Here is a 24,024-nt window from a genome sequence, read left to right on the forward strand (position 1 = left end):
CTGGTGTGGTCGAGCATGGAGACCTCTTAAACATGCAGGGTGAGGCATTGTCTAAGATCATCCGGAAACACCAAGAGGGACAGGAATATGTTGTGGTACAGCAACTGCTTGGAAACATGAACACGTATTGCATTTTAAACCAGAAGGCTCTCGGGTTATACAAGAGTTCCGAAACCTGCAGCTCCTCAGTATCTCAACAGAAGGTCTGTAGCAACCACAAAACTGTCCGTTAACACTTAATTTATTTCAATCTGGGGCTTTAACCTTTCAGATCAAAGTGATAATTGGAGCTTAAATAATGTATTTGTGTTCAAATTTGTATCAACTAAAACGTGTCATATCCTACTATTCCACTTATCTCTGACCCTTGGTATTCTAAAAGCATGAAAACAGTAAGAGTCACCGAGGGGGAAAAAAAAGAAGAGTAATTTAATATGGTTGCAGACCTCTTGTATGCCAGCACCAGACTTCTACAGATTGTGCAAATGGCGATTAAATCCACCTTTTAACCTGCATGATGGAAACATGTAACATTGCAGGTCTGTGGCAGGATGTGAATATTTTGTTTCGGACATGAGGCTGGACACGTCCACCCACAGCTCTCAAATCCACATCCCGACTTTCAGTAAAATGAAGGGCACGCCACTTCCTGTACTGGCAGGATAAGTAAAACACAAGTCCCAGAAAAACAAGACGCACTCTGTAATTACGTCCCACTCTCTTTCATGCACCAGCCTTACCGTAACAATAAGGCCCCTCTCCTGGAAGTATTTGACCAGAGGAATGGTGTTCTGTTTGAAGTTGGTCAGCCGGCGGTCGATGGCCTTGGGGTTGTCGTCGGGCCGTCCCTGCTGCTCGGCCCTCTTCTGCAGCCGCTCCTTCAAATGATGGTTGGTGCAGGCCAGAAACACCACCAGGTCAGGAGTGCAGATCTACAGGGAGAGAGAGAGGATGTGTGAACAGCTGGGATCAATGTCCCTTCATTCCGCTAAACCTTCACACATATATGTGATGTGTTTATCTGACCCCGAGGAAGTGCAGTCCGCCCAGCCGTGGTCAATCTCATTTTAAAATCAAGCAGACTCAGGTCAAGTTGTTACAGATTCAATTCATAAAAAATAAATGCTCCATAACTGATGTATGAAGCACCTGAAGACAAATACATATACTAATATCCTGTCGACATTTATTTAGAATATAGACTGTTATGGATAAATTATTGTGAATTCTGAGTCACGTCCACCTGCTGAATTTTGCTAGATTGAATCAGCGCCCTGAACTTGTGAGCTCGTAGCCTTCAATACAGCCTGCAGCTGCTTCGGCAATGATGCAGTCTTATTACAGGTGAGAATCTGAGTCAGACAGGATGATCATACCGTACCCTCCTGGGAGAAGATCAAAATACAACCTGCCACACTGACCACACAGTTCTCCTTTGCATTTGTAAAACAGGATATAATGAGGCCATATGTACTGACAGGAAAGTATCTGTAGGTGTGTGTGTGCGCGTGTGCGTGTGTGTGTGTGTGTGTGTGCGCGTGTGCGTGTGTGTGTGTGTGTGTGTGTGTGTGTGTGTGTGTGTGTGTGTGTGTGTGTGTGAGAATGTGACGTGAGTAGCAGCAAATGACTGTGTGTGTTCACACAAGCAGCTTTTTCGTAACTGTGACGGCACTCTTCCATTGGGAGAACAAACCTAAAGTGGAGCCACTTATAATGTGTAATTCAGCCGTTAATTCATACAGCCTGTAGCTATTCACGAATGCTCAAGTATTTAGCTTTACAGTCTTCATGTCACTTTAAACCTCTTTTGTTAAGATGCACCCAAACATTAGAGGAATTAGTAGGGAAACAAGCTGTAAACATGTTGACACATGACACTATTTACAGTCACACGAAGCTCACAAATGGACTCAATTTTGCAGTTTAATTCGCTGCTTTATGAATAATATCGCTATTAATTCTTCATTACATCAGCGGTTGTAACTGAAAAACAAAAACTTCCAGTGAGTTACTACTCATTTTTGGAAATATATGAATGAAAAATGTCTCTGTCTGATGTGCACCGTTTAGTAATACTTTACTGTTGCTGAGGCACATTAGCACTGTGTCTGTCCGTATGAAGACTGATGAAGTCATTAAGTTAGAGGGAGAGGCGCCACTCAAAGAAACAAGACAGCTGAGATAAACTAAAAACATGCAGGCAGTCCTTTCTGGTGGCGACAAATGCACCACAGTTGCCGTGGTAACGGGCTGAAGTTGACACTGATAGTGGGACATCTTCCAAAGAGTGCTCGTCATTAGGTAGTTTGATGGGACATGTTATAAAGTTGATATATCATAAATTTGACTTACAGTTACTAAGTGTCTGAACTTAACATGCGTGTTGTATACTTATAATTACAAAATCGTAATACATGGAAAATCATAAGCAAGACAGCTTTGGCTAATTCAAAACATAACCTTTGGACGAATGAGAAAAAAAGATGGCGGTACTGATTTGTTCTGACAAAAAGCTCTTAAATCTGCATTATCAGTGTAACAACAGTAATAATTTATTGACACATCACTTCTAAAAGCAGAGGCATTACAGTGAAGTGTTGCTTTATTACTTCTGCCAGCAGCTACAACAGGCTAGTCTAAAAACTGCACAAATTCAGCACCTGTTGCCAAGATATGATAATAATCAAGTCCACATTTACTATTCTAATTAAAATCAAAGGTCAAGTAGTGGCAACAGCAATGATTAAGGCCTTAGTAATGCAAATTTTCATTTGAGCCAGAACAATGAGCTTGACTGCTTGTGTTTTACATAGTCCTGGACAAAAAAGGCATGACTTACTAAATAATGAGGAGCCACCTGTACGTCGGCCCTTTAAAGATCAGTGAAGGACGCTGTTGTCTCACTAATGCAAAGCCCCATCAAAGGGAAGTCATTTGGTTTCTATGGCTCTGACCTTGTACAGTGAGACTCACACAGTGCTAAATATCCTCCTCATCTTGAGCCTGACAAATGTTCACCCAGCTCAACACCGTTGGGAAGTTTCTCCTATAAAAAGCACCACAGGTGGTTTATCACTGTTCAGAGTGAGTAAATCCTGTTTGTGTTTCGGTTCAATGAAATTAGGAATTCTAGACATTCTGCACTTGATCTGGTACGTAGCCTTCGCCAACAATAGCCTGTTTGTTGAGTTACGTGTCATGTCAGTGAAGGCAACTAGAATTTCAGTCTGTGTTTTTACGGTTTCGTCAGCAGGTTGTGCAGCTGCGGAATCACTAAATGCTCCCACATCATTTCAGAGAGAAATTATATCTGTTTCACATTTTTTGGTCTCTTCAGTTCAGCCGATAAATATTTCTCCCTTGCTTCAAGAATGGCATTCAGGTTTGAGATCTAACTGAGGTGCAAAATAAGGCAAACGTTGATACTACTGCTTTGTCAAATACCGCTTTTTGCCCTTTTGTTGAATACTAATGACTTTTGAAGCATTTGTTTTTAAAGAAGAAAGACTTGACTTTTAAGGATATTATATGTCATATTCATTCTTTGAATGGCCATTATGTGTCATATCTTGTAACATTAAGACAGCGATTGTATGTGTTTGGTCTACTACGTCTTAAACAACATTCAAGGTGAAATGAGACAGATTTCTTTTAAAAATAACAGATCGATCTATAGTGTGCTTCACACCCACCAGAGCTGCTCTACAAGAAAAAAAACAGCTGAAAAAGGGCATCAGTTCATGGCCCAGTTTGTATTTGAATGTTTTTTTTTTCTTTTTTTCCTGTTCTGCCCTTCTAAACATGTGTAGCTGCGGGCGATCAGACGTCTCCATCTGTCTGCGTAAACCTTCGTTGGTTTCCTCTCCATTCCTCTGCCATCCAGCAGTTGCTATGAAGAGCAACTGAGCAGATTTCTAATCTCAGACGTCTCGGGGAGCTTTGAATGCCATTACTCTCGCTTGTTTGAACAAACAGACATAGAGAACAACATTTAAATAAATGTCCCCATTCGTACTTGAGGAGGAGTAAAGTTGCAGTTGGAGCCAACTTTTCTGGTCTTTAACTGTCTGATCTGTTACCACAGCCCTGGTGTTCTCATACAATGTTAGCAAATATAAAGTATAAATCTCAACAGTATAATTTTCACCCTGAAAAAGCGCGACCTCTTTAGGTTGACCCGTTTGACTTCATGTCGTCTTAAATGCAGATTAGCAACTGCTCGCTACGCCCTCCTTTGGTGGAATATTGATCCATGGCAACCAGCATGTTTGACTCAGGTTCAGGCTGGAATAACATGGAATTAAAATGAGGAGCTTTTTAATTACAGGCTGAAGCCCAACACGCCATGTGACTACACAATGGGCAAAATGACACAAAATATTAGATAAACTCATATCGACTAAAGTGAAGATATTTATTTGAACACTCTTAGGTAACTTTAGGTTTCAATTCGCAGGCGCACTGCAGTGAAGTCTTGATGTCCTGAATTGCTCTGAGTTCGAGAAGCAGTCTGATGCTAAAGTGTGGCCTTTTGCTTTCAGTTGCCAGGACATCATAATCAGAACCAATCAGTCTGGGAGCCTCTCCAGGAACACACGCCAGTCTTTACGGCGCAAACGGTTATTTATTTTCTTTGCTCAGGACGTGCAATTTCACAGTGCAATGGCTAAAGACCAAAACACAGTGAGTTTCCGTTTGGCTTGCGGGCTGAGATACTTGAGAGGGGGATGTTTGTAAAATTGTCACAAAGTTGCATAACAGTCGGGCAGCTTTCTGAACAGCTTACAAAAAATACAAAACCCACACGGATTTCTTCTTGGGATACTCACAGCTTCTGTTATATATTCTCAAAGTTTACGAGTCAAGAGGCAATCAAAACACTGTATTACACATACAAAACATCAAAAAGCGATGTTTTCACATTTAGTTAAGTAAAACAAATACAGATAAAATTTTCTGTCACATAACATGCAGCCACATAATAAATACATTTGGTAAATTTTTTAGTTTACTTGCAACTAACCAACTGACTCACAACTGACGAACTTTGTGTTTAAACGATGCATTTATTTTGTCCCAGAGTGACCTGAAAACTGTTTACAGAGACGTCTCCTCAATCTTCACCTGTGATCTGCACATACTCTGCAAATGGCATGGTCACTGTACTTGCATATTGGCAATGCATATGTGTTTAGACCGAAGCTTAGAGAAAATAAATGAAGTGATGTTTTGCTTGCTGGTTGAGCAGGAGAGCTTTGTAAGCTTGCAAAAAGAACAATTACATAATGTGGCTGTTTTGGCAACGTCCCCTTAAGCCGGTGGAAGTCTCGGTCTCGCAGGAGGAGGTGGATGAAGCCATGTGCACTTGCACTATGCGGTAATTAGTTCTTCTCCGAGCGTAATTCTGTGTAATGTCCGAGAGGAACAAGCCAGTTGTGACGTCGACACAAGCCGCTGCTCAGATGTGCCCTTTTACTTTAGAACTATGAAGATGGGTTATTTATTTATATTTTTTGTAACTCACTGAAAACTTCAATTTCAATAATTATTGAAGTACATGAATTGACTGATAGTTGCAGACTCGCCCACCCCCATCAGACAGGCCAGTTGACTGGGGTGGATTGACAGGCTGACACCTTCATCGTCAGGGGAAGTGTTTGTGAAACGGCTCTAGGCGAGGATGAAGGGATAGATGGTCTCACCGGGCAGCTATAAAGGGAGCGGGACGGCCGCAGTGGCTCATGGGAACAGCTCATAAATGGCTGCTGTGATGTTGCAAAGGGCAAAAGAACAGCATGGGGTCAGTAATGAAAATGGAAGATGAAGGTCCCCAGAGGATGACTCAGGACGCAATATGAAGTATTGAATCCCTCAGACTAAAAACTATATGAAGCTTAAAGCAGTGATGAGTCAGTTTTAATGTCTGCAAATCCCTTAAATGGTCTTAACGATTTTTTGGGGGGATTGAATGTGCTCAGAGAAAACAACAGTTAGTGTTGTGAAGATCATTAAGTATTGAATCCATTGGACTTAGGGTTAACTAAAATGACTATTACTTTTATCATCTCATAACCATTTAACAATGATCACCAGAATAAAGAGACAATTCAGTTACATCAAATAGCTGTAAAATGATTAAACTTGAAAACACAATAGATTAAACTGGCACTGATGAAAGTATTTGACTTGATCTAAAGGCAGAGAAAAGAGCTGGAAAACATCCGCGTTAAATTTCCACAGGGAGTGCAGTCAACTTAAAGCAAGTACACCCCAATCGACAGTTAAAGTCGATGCATAGTCTGCAAGAACAGAGCCATCTGTTTGTTTTCTTACGCACAAACAAGCGCAATGCACGAGAAAAGAGGAGTGAATGTAGGTGACATGCTTGTTTTCCTGCATTAACCGTGTGGCCTCTTTAAAATTCCGACCAATGATATTCAGACACCACGTGAGAAAAAGGATTTGTCCACAACTATCTCTCAAAAACAAGTTGCAAAATCTCCCAAACCTTGACTGTGACAATACAAAATGCAAAACATATGTAACCTCAAAAGTGAGGATGAGCAGTTCATAATCTTTTGCATCTGGTTTTGCTATAAATGCAAAATTCTTATCTTATAATCATGAAGTTTGATACCCATGATTGAGAAATGTAGAGATTGTATTACCATTTAAGCTGTCTTAGCATTTGTATCCATACTTAATGTCGTAGCAGGTTCAGCAATTGTAACTGTTTCACTTATTTGAGCAGTTTATCCTTTTAAAGTCATTTTTAGCTTTAATTAGCTTTATTTATACTTTTCAGAAGAGAAGATTGTTTTCAAAAAAGAGTGTACAGTACAAATCAAATGAAAATAGGATAAAGAACTATCTATTTACATGTCTAACGTCCTGCGGGTTCTATGGCAGAGGTGGGGTGCCTGGTCCTCGTGGTCTACAGCCCTGCAGGTTTTCAATGTGTCGCTGCTCCGGCATCTGATTATAATGAATTCCTCATTATATGACTTTCTGCAGAGCTCCATGAAAACACATTCATTCAGTTCTGGTCTGTTAATTGCAGGAAGCTATTGAAAACATACACCAGTGGTCCAGGGTTGCCCACCTCTGTTGTAGAGGATCTAAACCTGAACCTTACACCACCTCTGGATTTGGCTGCATTGGCTCAGTAGTGATACAGGTCAGATCAGCAACCACAGACATAATTGAGGGATACTGTCAAATCAAAGCTTAAATTAATTAAAGCAAATCAAAGCGAATGATTGTTGTTGTTTCACGTCAAGTGCCCAAACAAGTTTCCAGCGAGTGATTTTTGTGCACTTTCTGTGTCCTTTGCCGACAAATCTAAACTCCTGTAGTTTCACACGCCTCCACATAAAGTTTCCACACACTCCGTGACTTCGTAGCCGAACGTGTCACTTTATCCATCTGTCTCCCGTCTTCATCTTTAATCACAGTGTTCCCTCTCTCCTTCACTGAGTCAAGCTCTTCTCTCTTTGAGGACCCATGTGAGGTCCACAAGCGTGATCAGCATATTAATTTCTCTCCGTGCTTACACTAAAGATGTGGGTAATAGTTTGAATAGTTGCATGTTCAGCGAGACCTGCTGTTACATTTAACGGCGACATAGCAGATTAATTTGCTTCAAGAATGTAATCTAATTTCAGTACAGGGAGAATCACACTTCATATACTACTCAATTTGCATTAAAGCCTTGTGCAAAAATCACATTTGTGGTTTAGATACCTTAAAAGTGTAGATTTCCTCTAAAAGGTAGTATTAACCAACAAATATTGTAAATACAATTAGTACTGTAATTTTAAATAGTTATTATAAATCATTTTACAATAACCCTGAATAATCAAATTAGTCAACAACAAAGTATTAAACAAAATTTAAAATAATGTGTCATTTTAATCAAATTTCAACAGTAAATATGCATCATAATGCATTGAAAGAATTTTATGCTTCTGCATTTCTACAATTCATTTTGCAGATGCTGTGAATGGACAAGATTCATACAACATAGAGATAACAACCTGCACCATGAGGCAAAGTTGTAGTTGTTATAGTTGTACTGTTTTCTTCATTCATGAAACATCCAAGTCTAATATCACGGCTGTGCCTGACTGTTCTTTTGTTTATACTTGTGTGCAAATATAATGACATTGAGTGTAAACACCCCCGATCACTCCGCATTGGTCATACCTTTGCTCTGTTTAAATATTTTCTCCTGTAGACAACATGTGAGCTAATTCTGCTCTGATCTGTCGGCTGATAGGAGATATAGAAGCTGAATAAACCAGAGTCAACTATAAGACATCACACCGAGTGCTGGAAACAGACAATGTGGTGTTTCTTAGCAACCGAGGCCTTTCATTCATGGTTGGGGACAAGCATCAATCTATGTTTTCATTACAGAGAAAAATGCTGTGTAGATTGGGATAATATCGAAGTATGAGGCACTGTTAGAGGGTCAGAGCCTATGACGCCAGCAGTGTCAACACTTGTGGCGAGACTTCCTTGTGGAAGAAAAAAAAGAAAAGTTGGCTTGTTATGTGTTTCTCACCGGTTCAACAAAGCCGGGTGTGGAGATTAATACACTCAAATGACATTTATACATACAGACCATTGAATTTCTGATGATATTTGTGCTTACAAAGGCATGTTTTTCTTGTTTTTTAGTACAAAATCATACATTTTTGATGGAGTGTGGCAGTTAGTACTCTTTCCTTACAATGGAAAGACCCAGATTGAATTTCAGGCTCAGCTAATTATTGTGTGGAGTTTTTCTCGTACTTTGTTTTCTACCCAAGGCCTGAAGCTGTGTTATTGGGATCAGTGATTTTAAATTGCCTTGAATCAGCTCGGATCAGCAGCCAGCTACAGCAAACATAAGGCCTGTGGCTGGCTCGCAAAAACCACAGAGAAAATGGTAAAAATGTCAAAGAAAATGTTTCTTAACACATTTTTTAAAAGTAGCAGACACAACACAACAATGAAACGCCAACTGAGATATCAGTGATGCTGTCATCAAAGACAGCAAACTAGCATTCGCCTCAAAGCCATGCTATCTGGGTGAGTTTGTAAAATCACCCAGAATGCAACAGCAACAGAAATTTTAAGACAATTCAACGTATTTTACACCAAAAGGTATCATTAAAATTGCATTCATTTTGAGATTATAATAATTGTCTGAGTTTTTTGGTTTTGTGAGAATGTAGACATTTTCATCATGCATACTCACCACTGCACCACTACAAATACAAACTTTAAAGATTAAAATTAAAAGGTATAGCACACACTATTTTACCACTCCGGCCCAATCAGTGTATGTAAGCCTTGAACTAGAACATGTTCGACAGCCTTAGTATAGACTTTAGGTGTGATATGTCCTGGATGACTGTCAGGCACATCTCTGCAATCTTGAGGGAAACTCTGATGAAAACTCGTAGGTGAAGCTGGTCAAGGACATTTGTGTCGAGCATCAGATTGACCAGATCAAGGTTGAAGCTTGGTAAACCTGCAAAAAGCTGAGCTACTATTACATCGTTTTCAAAGAATTGCAAGCCAAGGACATGTTTCAGGAATATTTAAAACTTTAGAAATTTGGCATAAAAAATTCATGAGGGAAAAAAAAGACAACCTCGTATCGAAGATTGAATTTATGAAATGGGAAAGTAACCTTGTATGCCACTTTATCGAACTTAGGATCGCAAGGCGCTGGACTCAATCCCAGCTGACAGAAAAAAAAAAAAAATCTGAACAGTTTGTCAATCATCACAGGGCAAACACACTTATTCACACTAATGGGGAATTTCAAGTCATCTAATAATATTGAAAATATCCAGGAAAGAAACCACACAAGCACAGGGAGAACATGCAAACTCCACAGAGAAAGCCACCCCAGAAAATTGATCGTCCCTCTTAAGAAGAAAGCAAAATACTAGTTCTATTTAAATCCCAATTCTGACCATATCAGCCTTAACTGGACACTGACAGCCACAGGTGGCCTTATCTCCAGCTTAATTAGGTCCTCGCATCTCATTTGTCAAAGTGCTGCACAGCTGGGGTCTCTCCCCGCTTCTGAGCTGCAGAAACAACCCTTTAATAGCCAGTTGTCACTTTATTCGATTGTAAGCTCCGAGAACTGTTGCATCTGTGCACTACCTCGCTGACATGAACATCAATGACCATACGAGCTGCTCCTGCACCAGTTGCTCAGACGCGACTATAAACAATGTGATATAGAAACCCAACTATGAGATGATAGATGTTTGAAGTTTAGAATGATGAGATTTTCACCCTATTTGAACCTGAAAATGCCACTGAACCCTGAAAAATCCAGCAACAGTAGTGAGTTGGTCTCCGGGTTTGTCTTCATTTTGTTTGCTTCCATTCAGCAGATGTGGAGACGATGAGGACGGGGATGTGCAATCGCATCTGTGCTGTGTATGAAACAGCTAGAAACCACAATAACGGCTCAATTGTGAGGCTCATCAACAAAACATGGGAACTGGGATTGTGTGAGCATGATTAATAATCCCACTTTCTATACCCGAGCCAGCCTAACATTTCCCCATGTGTGTGTGGGTTTTTTTTTTGTTTCCTTTTCAGACAGCCAACATGCACTGAGGGGAACCTGCTGTCAGGTGAGGTGGGCCAGCAGACAACAGCAGCCACAATATGAGGCTCATTACTCTGAGACCCGGTCTCATCTTAAAAAGACTGAGAGGAAGAATTAATAGACTGGAGGCTCAGCCATCCAGTCACTATTGTGAAGGACTAAAGAGGGCACGCACAATACTGCTGTGCAATAAAACACACACTTGTAAATGTATAAATAATGATTGAAAAATTATTAATTTGCAATCTAATCCCTATTAAAAGAAACCGAAAATGCTCAAAAGCAGCAACAAAGGAAATTGTGGTGAAAAAGAATGAAGATAAAGAATGACTGATAAATCTGGAACAATTATTATAAGGCATTTAAACTATTCCCTTATATTTATCTATTTATTTTGAACAAGTATATAAATATATTTTAAAAAATTATCAAATGTATGTTTATGTATATAATGTACATATTCAAGCTAATAAGACAACAGAAAATCAATAATAAGCAAATTCTTTTATACCACGTTTGAAAAAGGAGTTGCTACCCCTTTTTAACTTTTAACTGAAAGATTTAACTTCGTTTTAACTCTAACATTGACTAATTTTATGTGTAAACACAACATCACTTTACAATCCCTATCCAAGGTATCCAGGTAAGCTGTATTTCGCTCCCAGTCATTTCCAAGTGTTGGAATTCGTACCTGTGTTCCCCTGAATTCCTGCATGTTCGTTTGATCCGGGAGAGGCAGAAAGAGAGTGTTAATTTCTTCAATAATGCATTTAATAATCACACAAACAAGAGTTTACAAAAATGCATGTCAGATTATACAATGCTACAAAATTCCATATATCAGAGATTACATCTATACGAGCTCGGACCGTTCTTCCTTGCAGACCCAAGTATATAGGCCAGGTTTACAATGAAGAAGGGCCCCGTTGCAACGCGGGGTTCATATTTATACATTTGCATACGACACCTCAACCTCACATTGGTCAGTTCCTCGTGATGTATGCGTTGCTATAGTGAAGTCGCTATTCCTTTGTCTCCAAAACTGCTTAAAACTGGTTTTACTCAGAGCTTGACGTTCCCGTGGGACCAAAGTGACCTCTGACCTCTTATCTGCTCCAATCTTACCTTAACCATGAATTGTGCAGAATGGAGCACTGAGGAGACATCGCCAACCAACTTGGGATGTCCCTGAACATTAATTTACAGCTTTGTTTTTCCCAACTTTAGCAGTGGGAGAAATCCCAGCTGTGTAGGAAGATAACATACAATATACAATGTATAATACAATGTCTTCAGTTGTCCCACAGAAATCAAATGTTTAACTTGTATATTCCTTCACAAGTCATAGTTTTAATTTTCTTTTTTAAATTATCTAAACAAATGGTTTTCATCCCAAACTGAAGGCACCTAAAATGTATAATGTATATTAAATTGTGTTTTATACTAAACTTGACTCAGGACAGGTTTACATGTGGATTTAACACAACATTATTTAAATAGGTTTGTACACTAATTTTTTTAAATTCAAATTGATTTTAAATGTTGCAGCAAAAGTTCTGCTATGCATTAAACGTACCTGTTATCTAAAATTGAAGATGTAGATATGAATGAGGAGTGAATTATTTAAATATATGTGGATAACACTTAGTAAAACTTTATCCAGGTGTCTGACCCTGATTTGCTCCACTCCACTCAACATATGGAGGTTGTCAGGTTGTCAGGCTGCAGATTTTACAGATTTTACAGTTTTTGTTTTGTTGTAGCAGCTGAGAAAAAAAAAAATCAATATGCAATATGTTATCACAAGAGGAAAATGCTCCTCATAGCATTAGCTTTGACCTGTGCAAATCCCTAACGTCCGCTTCCATTTGCTACAATATGTTGGATATGCATTTATGTGTATGGAAGACTTTTTAATTGGTGGAAAAAAAATCTTGTTTTAAAAGATATAAAAAAAAGTCTATTATTAAACCAGAAATGCCAAAGCCCTTCTTGCAGAACCGGAAGTGTATTACAAATTGCATTGCATGAGTTAAAAACTGGTAAAAAATCATCTAAATTAATTACTACTGACAGGAATATGCTAAATCTAGCTGCTGTGAGTGCTTCAGTGGGAGAGAAAACATGACTTCCCATTATCCAATTATACATGGTGCGTTCACACAAGACGCATTCTTTACTTTATGTTCATGATCTTTTTTTAAGCTCTTGGTCTGATTGTTTGTTAATGACAAATTATGCCTGAGTGCTCTCTTTTCCTCCACTTAATGACGAATTCAATACATGGATATTTAGACTGTTGGCAGCTGAACATTCAAGCTGTGGACAAACCACATTTTTCGACATGGTACACCAACATGTAAGCAGCGACTGAAGAGCAGGTTATGAATAGCTGGTAATTAATCAATCATTCATGAGTAGCTTGTGAACTACTCCACACAAAGGAACTGAAAGTGGATCAACCTTACTCACGATTCTGTCTTCCATATTGCTTCAGACAATACAGCACTGAAATAACTCAAGAAGGGAATGGACAGGAATCGCTACCACAAAAAGCTTAAAACAAGGAACTATTGTGCTTGTTTTTTTTAAAAACTTGATTCTTTAAACTCAGATTCACTTCTTAATCATTACAGGCGTTGTGAACACAGCTTTCAGAATCGATTCACAGGCACTTACCTACAAACGCATCGAAACGGGAGTAATGTTACGTCTTGTTGTCGATGTGTCCCTTTTTTGAGAAATATTTGGGAATATTTAGTTTATCACCTCTCATACACTCTAATATCTTCTTCTGGTGGCCTTCAGCCAAAAAAAAAAAAAAAAAAATTGTATAGTTCAAGAATGTAAATAAATTCAAAACAATAAGACTGCCAAAGGATCCGGATCACCTCTAACTTTGAAAGCGGTTTTTGTTGGTCTAACATCTATCAGTGGTGAAAATCTGTCATGTAGTTTTGACCTAATCCTTAAAGACTATAAAATGAAATCTTGATCCAGAATCTGGATCCGAATCCCATCCTGAATTTAATGGAATCCTCCGTGGCCTGATATCTATCTGTGGTAAAAATGTCGACAAAATCCATGCCGAAGTTTTGACGCAATCTTTCTAAAAGACAAACAAACGGATAAATATATGTTGATGATTTCATTATTACTTTGGCGGATGTAAAAAGCAGAAACACAAAAATAATTACTGAATATATGCATATGTATGTAGATGTGACCCTGCGTCCTCTTTTCGATCGCATATACTGTGTATTTTTTTTATACTCAAGGCCACGTCCTTGCGTGTATGATAGATCAGGAGCTGCAGAATGTGTGTACAAGTTTGCATGTGTACACATTCGACTGTTTTAGTGTGAAGTAGTGTGAAATAAGGAATCAAGTTGGTTAACTGACTGAACCAGACGGAGCCAAAACAGCCGGCCGATTTGAGCCGCTGCGGCTGCCTGCATTAACAATCCATTAACATGTGTTGACTGTAAAGATAATGAGATACACCAGCACACAGTTTTTCAGTAAATGGTGCCTTGAGAAGAGTCCCATCTGGGTCGCCCCGCTGGAGCCCATAAACTCCCAGTTCATCATCATTCAGCACCACTCGGGAGCTGCAGTTTTGAAGCCGGTGACGTTGTTGGATATTTGCACTTACTCCACATGAGAGTTTCTTCCAGCAACACGTCAGTTAATTGCATTGTCATTGATCCTCACGCTCACTGCTCGACTGAGCATCATGAATGAAACTATGGCTAAAAATGGAAGTTCAGGTCATTTATGTCCAGAAGCTCAGACACATCGAAAGCCATTGGATTTCCTTCTCTCTAATTGCAGCATTTTTCCAAACAGAAAACACCTAATGAGGCCAAACGTGGGCCTTGAGCAATATGAAAGTATGAGGCTGACTTAGCCTTAAGCACTCAACATGTTCCCGCGTCACTGATGGCAGATAAAGTAAAGTAAACTATAGGGACAAACTTTTAGATGTTTTTGTTTTTGTTTTACATTTTGAACATGCCATTAGTGCTTTGCAGGGGATTTTTGGCCCCTTGTGATGATCTCTAGTGGGCGATGAGTGGCAGTCCTGCACTGATCCTGCACAGTTTCACCAAGCCAAAGCCACATTTACCGTTTTGGAATGGACACAAATGGCTACATTTGTATTCTATTCAAAACTACTGTATTTCCCACACTATAAGTCGCTTTTTTCTATTATTTCAGTTGTTTGGCTGGTGATGCATCTGACTGGAAAGTAACACCATATAATGACGCCACTCCTAAGTGGCTACAGTTGGAAATTAATTAAATAAAAACACTTTGAACATATAAAAATTAAAATACGCTGGTACATACCATCTGTGACCAATAGATGTTGCTGTATAACAACAGAAAGCTACAGTACCACCAAAAAAACCCACAGACTGACAGCATAAGCAAAATGTCCCAAAGAAAAAGCTACACTGCAAAATCTCACAAAATAAATATTAAATATGCAGCAGAGAAAGTAAACAAAGCAAAGGGAAGAGAGTTTAGTAATTCACATAACGATGCATATTTAATCTGAAAAGTTTTTTTTTATGTGTGGCAAGATACATAATATACACATTTTCCTTGACGTTTTATTGTATTTATCTCAGATAACTTGCGAGTAATGTAGTAATTTACTGGTGATGTGATGAAAGACCACCAGCACACACACCATCATGTTATAAACAATGTTTGTAAGATATATTTGGGCCAAGGCATGAAACTCAGAGTCAAAATTGAAAAATACCAGTGTTAAAATTGAATTTCAAATATAATATATAATGCCAAACGAGCCAAACATTCATCCAGTCTTTGAATATTAATCTCATGTCCTTCCCTTGTGTTCCCATAAATGTGTCTATAATTGTCAGATCATAAAGTCAAACAGCCCTCATGACGACCCTGACGGGCTCCGGTCATTCTATAAATCATTGGATGCTCATTTAAAAGTAGATAAATGTTAAGTGCGCTTAGATGTAATAAAGACAATCAATCCCTCTAAAAGCAATCGACCATTTTGAGTCACACAACCATTCAACCCAGCCATTCAACTGTAAAAACTTTCCATTAGAAAGGCGGTGGGCAATTAATTCCACTGAGGGGGCCACATGAAAAACGAGGACTGCAGTGGAGGGCCAAGCCATAAGTTCTATCCAATTCTGCTCAGTATTTCAACACATGTACTAATAAAAATAAAAGCATGTTGTCTGGTTTTGATCTGCTCAACTGTCCCCGCTTTGTGTCAGTCCAGTTCTTATATTTATCAGCAAGTTCTGATAAAGGAGAGTATGAACACAGTGATGCATCTTCTCAATTGTATTGCATGCATAATGTACAACAATTCCACTGCTGCTTGCTCAGTGACCTTTGGCGCTTCAGTGAGGGACAGCTGAAGGGCGACATGTGGCCCATGGAACTTATAAAGCCAAGGTGGTACACATCTATAAACACTGATAATAATCAATTGTATCTGCTGCTATATCTTCTGTATCTTTTGCGTTTCATTTACAGTATTTCACTCCTAATTGTCATTGACGATAATGGTTTCAGTTGGTTTTATCACTCATTTCTTGCCTTTAAGTTAAGAACAGATTAAAAAAAAGTCTAGTGAGCCACAACTTATATTTTGTTATTCTTCAACAACACTTTGGTGGACTCGATTCCTCATGCAAAGATAACGATCTGATCTGCCCGAGTAATGGGCCAGTGTCTGCGCTCGGCGCGCTTGCTGTTCATTTCTGAGACACTGAGCAATGACCGGGCAGTGAAACGGAAAAGATGAGCAGCAGCTGAAACTTGCTGACTTGAGGCGTCGTCACTTGAAGTCAGTGCTGATCTTAAATACCTCAATGAGATAAAACCGCAAACCTGAAGTTGTAGAAATGCCAACCAGCTTATGAATATAAGAAATGTTATAAGGGAACACATTACTGTAATGCTATTATTATGTTTCATAAGTGCCTATTGAGAAACTCATAACACAGTTATAATTACTGAAGTTTCCTTTTGTTCTTATTTGTATCACAATTTAAAACAAAGTTGTGCCACATTTTGCATTATTGTTGGAAATGCAGCCCTGTCACAGGAGCATGGGTAGATTAAAAAATAAATAAAAAAAATACTGGATTTTATTTAATGGTAACTGAATATAAACAGACCAAAAAGCCGTATCTGTGCCGGTCGTTGACTTCCGACTGACCCAGACAGTGCTGACAGCTCAGCAAAGAACTTTTCTTAGAAACGAGTTACTTCTAATCCGCTACCAATTTTCACAAAACATTGTGAGAAACAAGTTGCTGTTTCTACATACACGCTTTAAAATCTGATTAAACGATTGTCTTGTAACAGACTTTCCATTCATCTTCTGTTGGGCTATACCTAGCTCAGAGTCATGTGTACACAACGGACAGTTTCCAATCCATCTAATTGATCATTTATGATTGTTAACTTCCATGACATTGACTCTGCAGCCTCTGATATGAAATACTTCAAACCCAGACTTAGTGGCTCAAACAGCAGAGCCACTCTTGATGCCATCCTCAGATTGGCAATTTCTTGAGATAAAAACCAGACAGCAGCTGCGGTGTGTGGCGTTAAAATGGCTTATTTACATGTCTGGTTTGTAGAAGGGTGATTGTGACAATGGCTCTTTGTGTGTGTTGGACTCACAGTTTACAATATTCAAACACAGTCACTCTGAAGCATCATGGCCAAAATGTAAATCAATCAATTATCAGCGAAATGCTAAAAGCGGTTAGATTCAGGATATCAATTATATTTTATAACTCAGATTCAACAGTTATACTTTATTTGTCCTTTTTTTTAAAACTGCTCTGACTGCAGGTGAGTGGGAACTTTCTTCCAGTGGTTTGTTCAAATCTTACTTTACCAGCGCCACACAGGTAGATTTACTGTATGCTTTCCTTATTTCAAATGTCTCTTATGTTGCCCTTTCATCATCTGCAGAATTATTCTGAGACAGTTAATTACCGTAAAGCACTGTATTGATGAGGGAATGGGATTTCCAGGTCTACTTTTGGCAGTAGCAGCTGGTACCTCATTGCTTTTGTGAAATTCTATATACACAATAACAGTTACTGAAGTTTCCATGAGCTTGCAAATTGTCTCATAAATAAAAGCAGCTGCCGCTATCTGTCCTGCTCACTGATACCGCTGGTAGCTTTAGAAATAACCAAATATATTGCTCCACAGTATCCGTCTGCTGCTCGACTTATTCATCTCAGGTGTCGGGGAAATTAAAGCTTTATATTGTTAACATCACAAGTCAAACTCCATGATTACATTTTCAATTATATGACTTCAAAGAAGCTGGGCTCCATGTCAGCTCTCAGTACAGATAAACAGAATTCTCTACTGACAAATGAGGAAAAACATATTTATAAGACATTGCTTCTGATAGTAATTTCAGTTCAGTTTCACTTCAGATCTATTGATAATCTGGTCAGCCAATTTCACTTGTGTTGCTTTGTCCTCTCTTCGTGCTTCTCGTCCTCTCTAAATCCACTGTGTTTCAGTCCAGTTTTGGTTTCTTTGTATATTTTTCATTTCTTCCACCAGCGGCACATCATCTATTGCAAAATAGACGCTATAAACCTGAAATACCATCTGAACTTAGGACGTAATCGGCGGCAAGATTTCAATAAACCTATGAGAGACTCACCTGGTCTTCGAAGGACAATGCCTGTCCCACGTCGCGAGGGAACCCGTCTATGACGATACCATTAGCTTCCGGGATCTTCATGATTTTCTGCTTTATCTCAGTTATTGTGGTTTCCTGAAAAAAGCAGAACAGTTTATATTCATGATGAATCTCAAAGCACCAGATTCAGTTTCTTCTGAAAGCAAACCATCATGCCTGCGGGCAGCCCACTGGATTTTTGATCATAGAAAATAACTCAGTAATTAACTCGTGCATTGATTTTCGGCTTTCTCCCTCCAAACTTAACTTTGGTTTTAAGGTTATTTTTGTGTTTGGAGAAAAATCCTCCAGCTTCATATTATATCATCATAGTTGGGTTTGGAGGGGTTTTTTTTGTCTATGAAAAATGACATATTTTGCATGCAGAGGACACAATGTGGTGGATATAATAATATCTGTGCAGAATTCCACAACAAAAAATGTTGTTTTATGTATCTGAATGCGGCAGGGTGACTGTGCCAAGAGCTCCCGAGGCCCGATAGTGCCAGCATCTTTCAGCATCACTTAGTTCCTCATGGCTGGAGGAGGTCGACATGTTTGAACGCATCTCTCAGGGCAGAGTGCTTCATGCAATATTGCAGCGATATATGAGCAATGCTCTGCTCTAAAAATAACATTAGTCACACAGATGCTCAATTTCCATCTGACCGCAAGAACGTGGAGCCACGGCCGGGCACAGACCGAACCTCATCTAGATTTCATCAACCAGATTAATGTATGCATGTCAAATAGAATGAGAAAAGCTGATGTGAAGAGAAGCTGCAGGGAGCAGGACTCAGAGCGTGATATCTCACAGCAATACCTGGCTTCAAACCACCAACCACAGCAAGCAGCTGGTTGCTGTTTCTACTGACACGCACTCTTTATTTCTCAAATAAGCAACAGGTGTTTTATAAATGTTTAAACAGCAAACTGTAGTTTGAGATCTCAACAACTGATAACCATAAGGGCTTCGTGATATATTAACAGGTGTTGTATTGCTTTATTGTAATTAAGACACACACCCTTTAGATGTGATCTATTACACAACATCTATCATACAGACACGAATGCGTTCAGTGTTTTCACAACATTGCATAGAGCATTAATGTCACACGGGAATAAGAAGAGGTGGAAATCAGGAATTATAAAGATTTATCTAATTGAAATTAAGTTGTAGTTTTTTGTATTTATACTTTTTTGCAAAAGTAATTTTACTCATCCCTCAGTACAATTAACATCGCAAGATCAAGCTTATAAATTTGACCGTTTAAGAGACATAAGTCCTGCTTTGTATGTATATATTTTTTTCAAAACTTAATTCGTACAGCCTTATATCCTTGTATAAATAGTAACTAATATCATGAGTGTTATTTGAGAAGATGTACTGTGGAAACAGTTCATTTGGATTAAGATGCCGTCCATCCATCCATCCATCCATCCATCCATCCATCAGTGTTTCATTCTAAAACATATTTAAGTTTAAATGACGACTCTAAAATTGGATTAAAATTCAAATCTCTGCATTCTTTTTGTAGCGCCTCTCATAATGTGTATATAAATGAACTAAAAGCAACACTGTGACATTCAACTTGAAAATTGTTTGAAAAATGTAACATTTTTAAGCTATGCTAACTTCTCCTTCCTGATCTTTACATGATAATTGCATTCATACTAATATAATGTTTGATTACAACATTGAGCAATAATGACTTGAAATAAAGTTCATTTATACATTTAAACTTACTAATTTGGCAAAAATATAATTTATATTTATCAAAACATAGTTTTTTGTTTGCAGGTACTACATCGGAAAGCTATACACTCACTTTTAGACTTCAATGGAAAATGTTTGACTTAATAAAACAAAAACAAAAATACGTTCCATACTATGACTAACCAATTCATTACATTTGAATCAAACCCACTCCTAAGTTAAGGCTCGCTCACGACAGCACTGCTACTTTCAGTGGGCTTTCATTTCTCTCACCCTCTCAAGAACTATTTCTCTCTGTTCTTCTGAAAAAGAATTAGACTGAAAGTAAAGGTCTGCTTTGTCCACACACAATGACTTGACAAAGAATTGGCAATGCAGTTTAAAAACTTTGAAAACGGTATTGTTTTCTTCACTTCTGCTCTCAGCGTGAACAATGAGCAGGGTGGCGCTCATCCTGGAAGTGACTTATGAGTTTCTAGTAAATGCCATCTACTAACAATGGCCTGCACAGTCAAAATAGCTGCAAAAACATCAAACTTTGACATTTCACTGAAAAACAAAGACGTTAAGAAGCTCTCTCTTCAACAAGCTTCAGTAATTCAGGTTTGTTTCTCTTTAATTAGGAGTCATTCAGTCCAAGAATAAAAAAAGCAATAGATCTTCTAGTTTTTCATTTCGGAGCAGACCAACAACCATCCAAGGAACCGTTATTAGAAAACCGATGGTATTTCTCAGAGAACAGAAGTTCAGATATACACTCAGTCTCATGACCCTGCAGAGGCATACAAACACACACAGCATCTGGTTGGGGGTTAGACTCAGTGAGGCGATGGTTCATACTGAATATTGTTGATTATTTGCCGCAACGCACAAACTGCTTTATTTTTTTGGTACGGACTGGAGGAATCATGTACATATTATTCAGCAGCTTTGTAAGAGCTCCTCAAAACAAACACTAGCGCCAAATCACACCCCCTTAAATCAACCTTACAGTCAAGTTTGGCAACATTTTTGCCTTTTATCCCGAGTCATTTCTGGGCCAAATTCTAATCTGCTGGGCTAAACTAATCACAGCAGGAAATTAAATGCCAAACAGCCACAAAGTCACTTTATCATGTTGAATAAATCTGCAGCTTGGCGTCGCTTTGCTGTTTATCTCACTGGTTCCTGGGCTGACTTGCTGAATGGTGGCAAAGGAAGGGAAGCGTTCTCTTGCCAGGCCCACAATGGACGGATGACAGATGATAGGTTAAGCAGTTATGGAAGGAGATTAATAAGATGGTACAAATGAAATGCTTCACAGTGCCCATGTGATAAATTAAGTCCATTGTACCATTGCTCTCCTTTGGTAAACAAACAATTATCTGAATGCCGGCTCAGAAATGCAGAAGTACAACATTAATTTACAGAAAAAAAATAAATACGAGTTAAGACTTTTGTTTTTTCAATAATAATATGCATGCTTATTTCTCAAAGCCATATATTCTACATCAGTAGTTATGTAACAGAATCAGCCTCATCCTCGGCATCTCGGTATTAAGCTTATAGTCAAGACTGGCTCAGGTCACCAGGGCCATTTTATAGTTAATCTGCTGTGGGTTTAGACTGCTGGAAGGCCTTTTTTTAATGCATCGAGTTTATCTCCTTTTTTTTAACTTTGTTTTTCTCCTTTTTTTATTTGAGTTAATCTAATTCAAATCAATAATGCTGAAAAAATTAATCAGGGTTGCCTGGGGTTGCAGTTTTGTGGACGAGCTGTCTGTACACCGACCGAACCATCATCCTAACCAGTGCAGAAAAAAAAAATCCCCAGCTTCTTTGGAATTCTTAGGTTTTTGTGAAAGCGCCACCATTAGACACACTTATGTTGAATAACTGACAGATATTGAAAGTTTTACTTCGAAAAAAGGGTCAGCTTTTGACAATTCTGTGGGCATACAAACCAAAATAAATGAAGCCAGTCTGATTTTAATACCAGCCAAAAGAGGGTTATCCCGGTTTGGTCAATTTCATCATATCTGTTTTTGTAGTAGAAGTTGCGGGTGGTCTCCTCACTGGATGAGATATACCTGATACATGGCCTTGTGTGTTTATGCACATTTTACACAATGTCTGAACGTGTCAAGAATTGACCTTGTTTAAATGATTGTGCGCACTTTCAGTGGTGGGTTTGTAAATATGGAAAGGGTGAAACCGCAGGAGGGGTCTGTTATCATCTTGGATGCGAATAAGATGGATAAGCATCCCTGTCTCCGGGACGTTTCTGATATGCAATGCTGCTAATTAGTCTCTAGTTGCATGCATGCAGAGATAATGACCTGAGAGAAACTGGACTTGCAATCCCACCCCTTCCCCCTTCCACATGCTACCTGTGGCGCCAGCTCTCCGTTGGTGATGATTTTAGCAATCAGACTCCACTTTCTGTTGCTTGTGGCATTGTGGATCATCTTTTTCCTCAGCAGCTCGCCCACAGACACATACTGGAAGCCATAGCGCTCGGCAATCTTCAGGCTCTGTGTTCCTTTGCCGCTGCCAGGGCCACCTAGGCAGAGAGAGAAAGAGAGAGAGAGAGAGAGCAGTTGATGTTTTTGTGAGCGATTTTGATGTGTGTGTCTGAGTGTGAACATTGTGTGCGTGGGTGTGTTAGTGTAGGCGCATTTGTGTATAAGTGTGAAAGATCCAGCCTGTGTGAGACTGTGTGTGTGTGTGTGTGTGTGTGTGTGTGTGTGTGTGTGTGTGTGTGTGTGTGTGTGTGTGTGTGTGTGTGTGTGTGTGTGTGTGTGTGTGTGTGCTCTCACAGTGTAAGAGGTTCTCTATGACAGGACTGTGTGCTTCTCTGTAACACTGTGTGTAACTGCTGCTGATGTGTGTTTAGCAGGGGACATATGGGGCGATGCAGATGAGAAAAAAAGGTATATGTGATCCGCCTACATTTGCAAACGAATCACAGGAGTGTGATTTTCAGGAGAGTGAAAATATGTTCGAACACTTTGCCACGTTTGTGCAACAGAAATATATGTGTTCAATGTTTCGAACACAAGCTATTGTTCGAGTTTAATTGTCCACAGGGAGTCGAGGCCTGACGATAATATAACACTGAAGCATGACAGGCCTATTATATGAGCTGTCAGTTTGTGAATGGTCCGGTTAAGCGCCCGTAAACGCTGCCTGATGACCTGAATGCTGGTTTGCTACAACTGTGCTTCGTTTGAGGATTTCAGCCTTGCTACCATTAGCTACTAAAGAAATGTCAACTGTGCCAAAATTGCTCCTGGTGGAAAGCCAGGCCAGTGTGGAGTGAAGTCAGTGAGAGAACAACCTGCGTCATTGGTCATTTATTCAATCATGGTGTAATTGATTTTTGAGAGGGAGGATGGGAACTTTGTGCAGCGAAGACAGGGAAATTGGTCAATGTTAATGTGTCATTTTGCAGTAGTCATGTGTGTCGCTTAGCATCACTGTAGCAAGACTGTAAGTCAGGGATGTCAAACAAACTTTAGATCAGGGGCCACATACACTTCAATGTCATCTTGAGTCGGTTGACTTTAAGGTTTTTTTTCCGTTGAAAATATTTCCCTCTAAACCAAATCAAAAAATACTATATTCTCAATATAAAACCAATTTCAATGCAATCTTCTGGTGCAAAATACAGTGCAATGTCCAAAAAAACTTGTCCTGTCACTGTTCCACGTGCGTATTTTTACAAATTCATCCAGACAGCATGGCTTCATGGTTAGTTTGATAGTAATGAGGTAACGCGCTTTCATGGCAGCATCACTCATATCTCAGCTCGGGTCTCAGTGTTGTTTTGTATCCACTACTTTTAAGAAATGTCTTAAAAAAAAAAAAAAAATTCTTGGTAGTATGGCGGGCCGGACCGAAGCTTTTTGCAGGTCAGGCTAAGTATATGTATTATCGATTTTTGGATCTCAGAGAGCGAATTAAATCCTAAAAATG

At 39.1% G+C, this 24,024-nt stretch overlaps 1 protein-coding gene across 1 annotated transcript in view; it reads right to left on the reverse strand.

Annotated features, from left to right (window-relative positions):
• The window catches only part of ak5 (adenylate kinase 5), a 78,911-nt gene that overhangs the window by 49,569 nt on the left and 5,318 nt on the right, over positions 1-24,024 (reverse strand). Inside the window, exons 4-6 of the mRNA XM_080503153.1 lie at positions 22,437-22,609; positions 18,333-18,446; positions 741-932 (exon numbers count right to left, since the gene is read on the reverse strand). Coding sequence (XP_080359279.1) covers positions 741-932; positions 18,333-18,446; positions 22,437-22,609 — 479 coding nt within the window. The remainder of the gene's footprint in view (positions 1-740; positions 933-18,332; positions 18,447-22,436; positions 22,610-24,024) is intronic.

The sequence above is a fragment of the Blennius ocellaris genome, assembly GCF_963422515.1.
Source record: "Blennius ocellaris genome assembly, chromosome: 10".
In the NCBI taxonomy this organism is placed as follows: Eukaryota; Metazoa; Chordata; class Actinopteri; order Blenniiformes; family Blenniidae; genus Blennius; species Blennius ocellaris.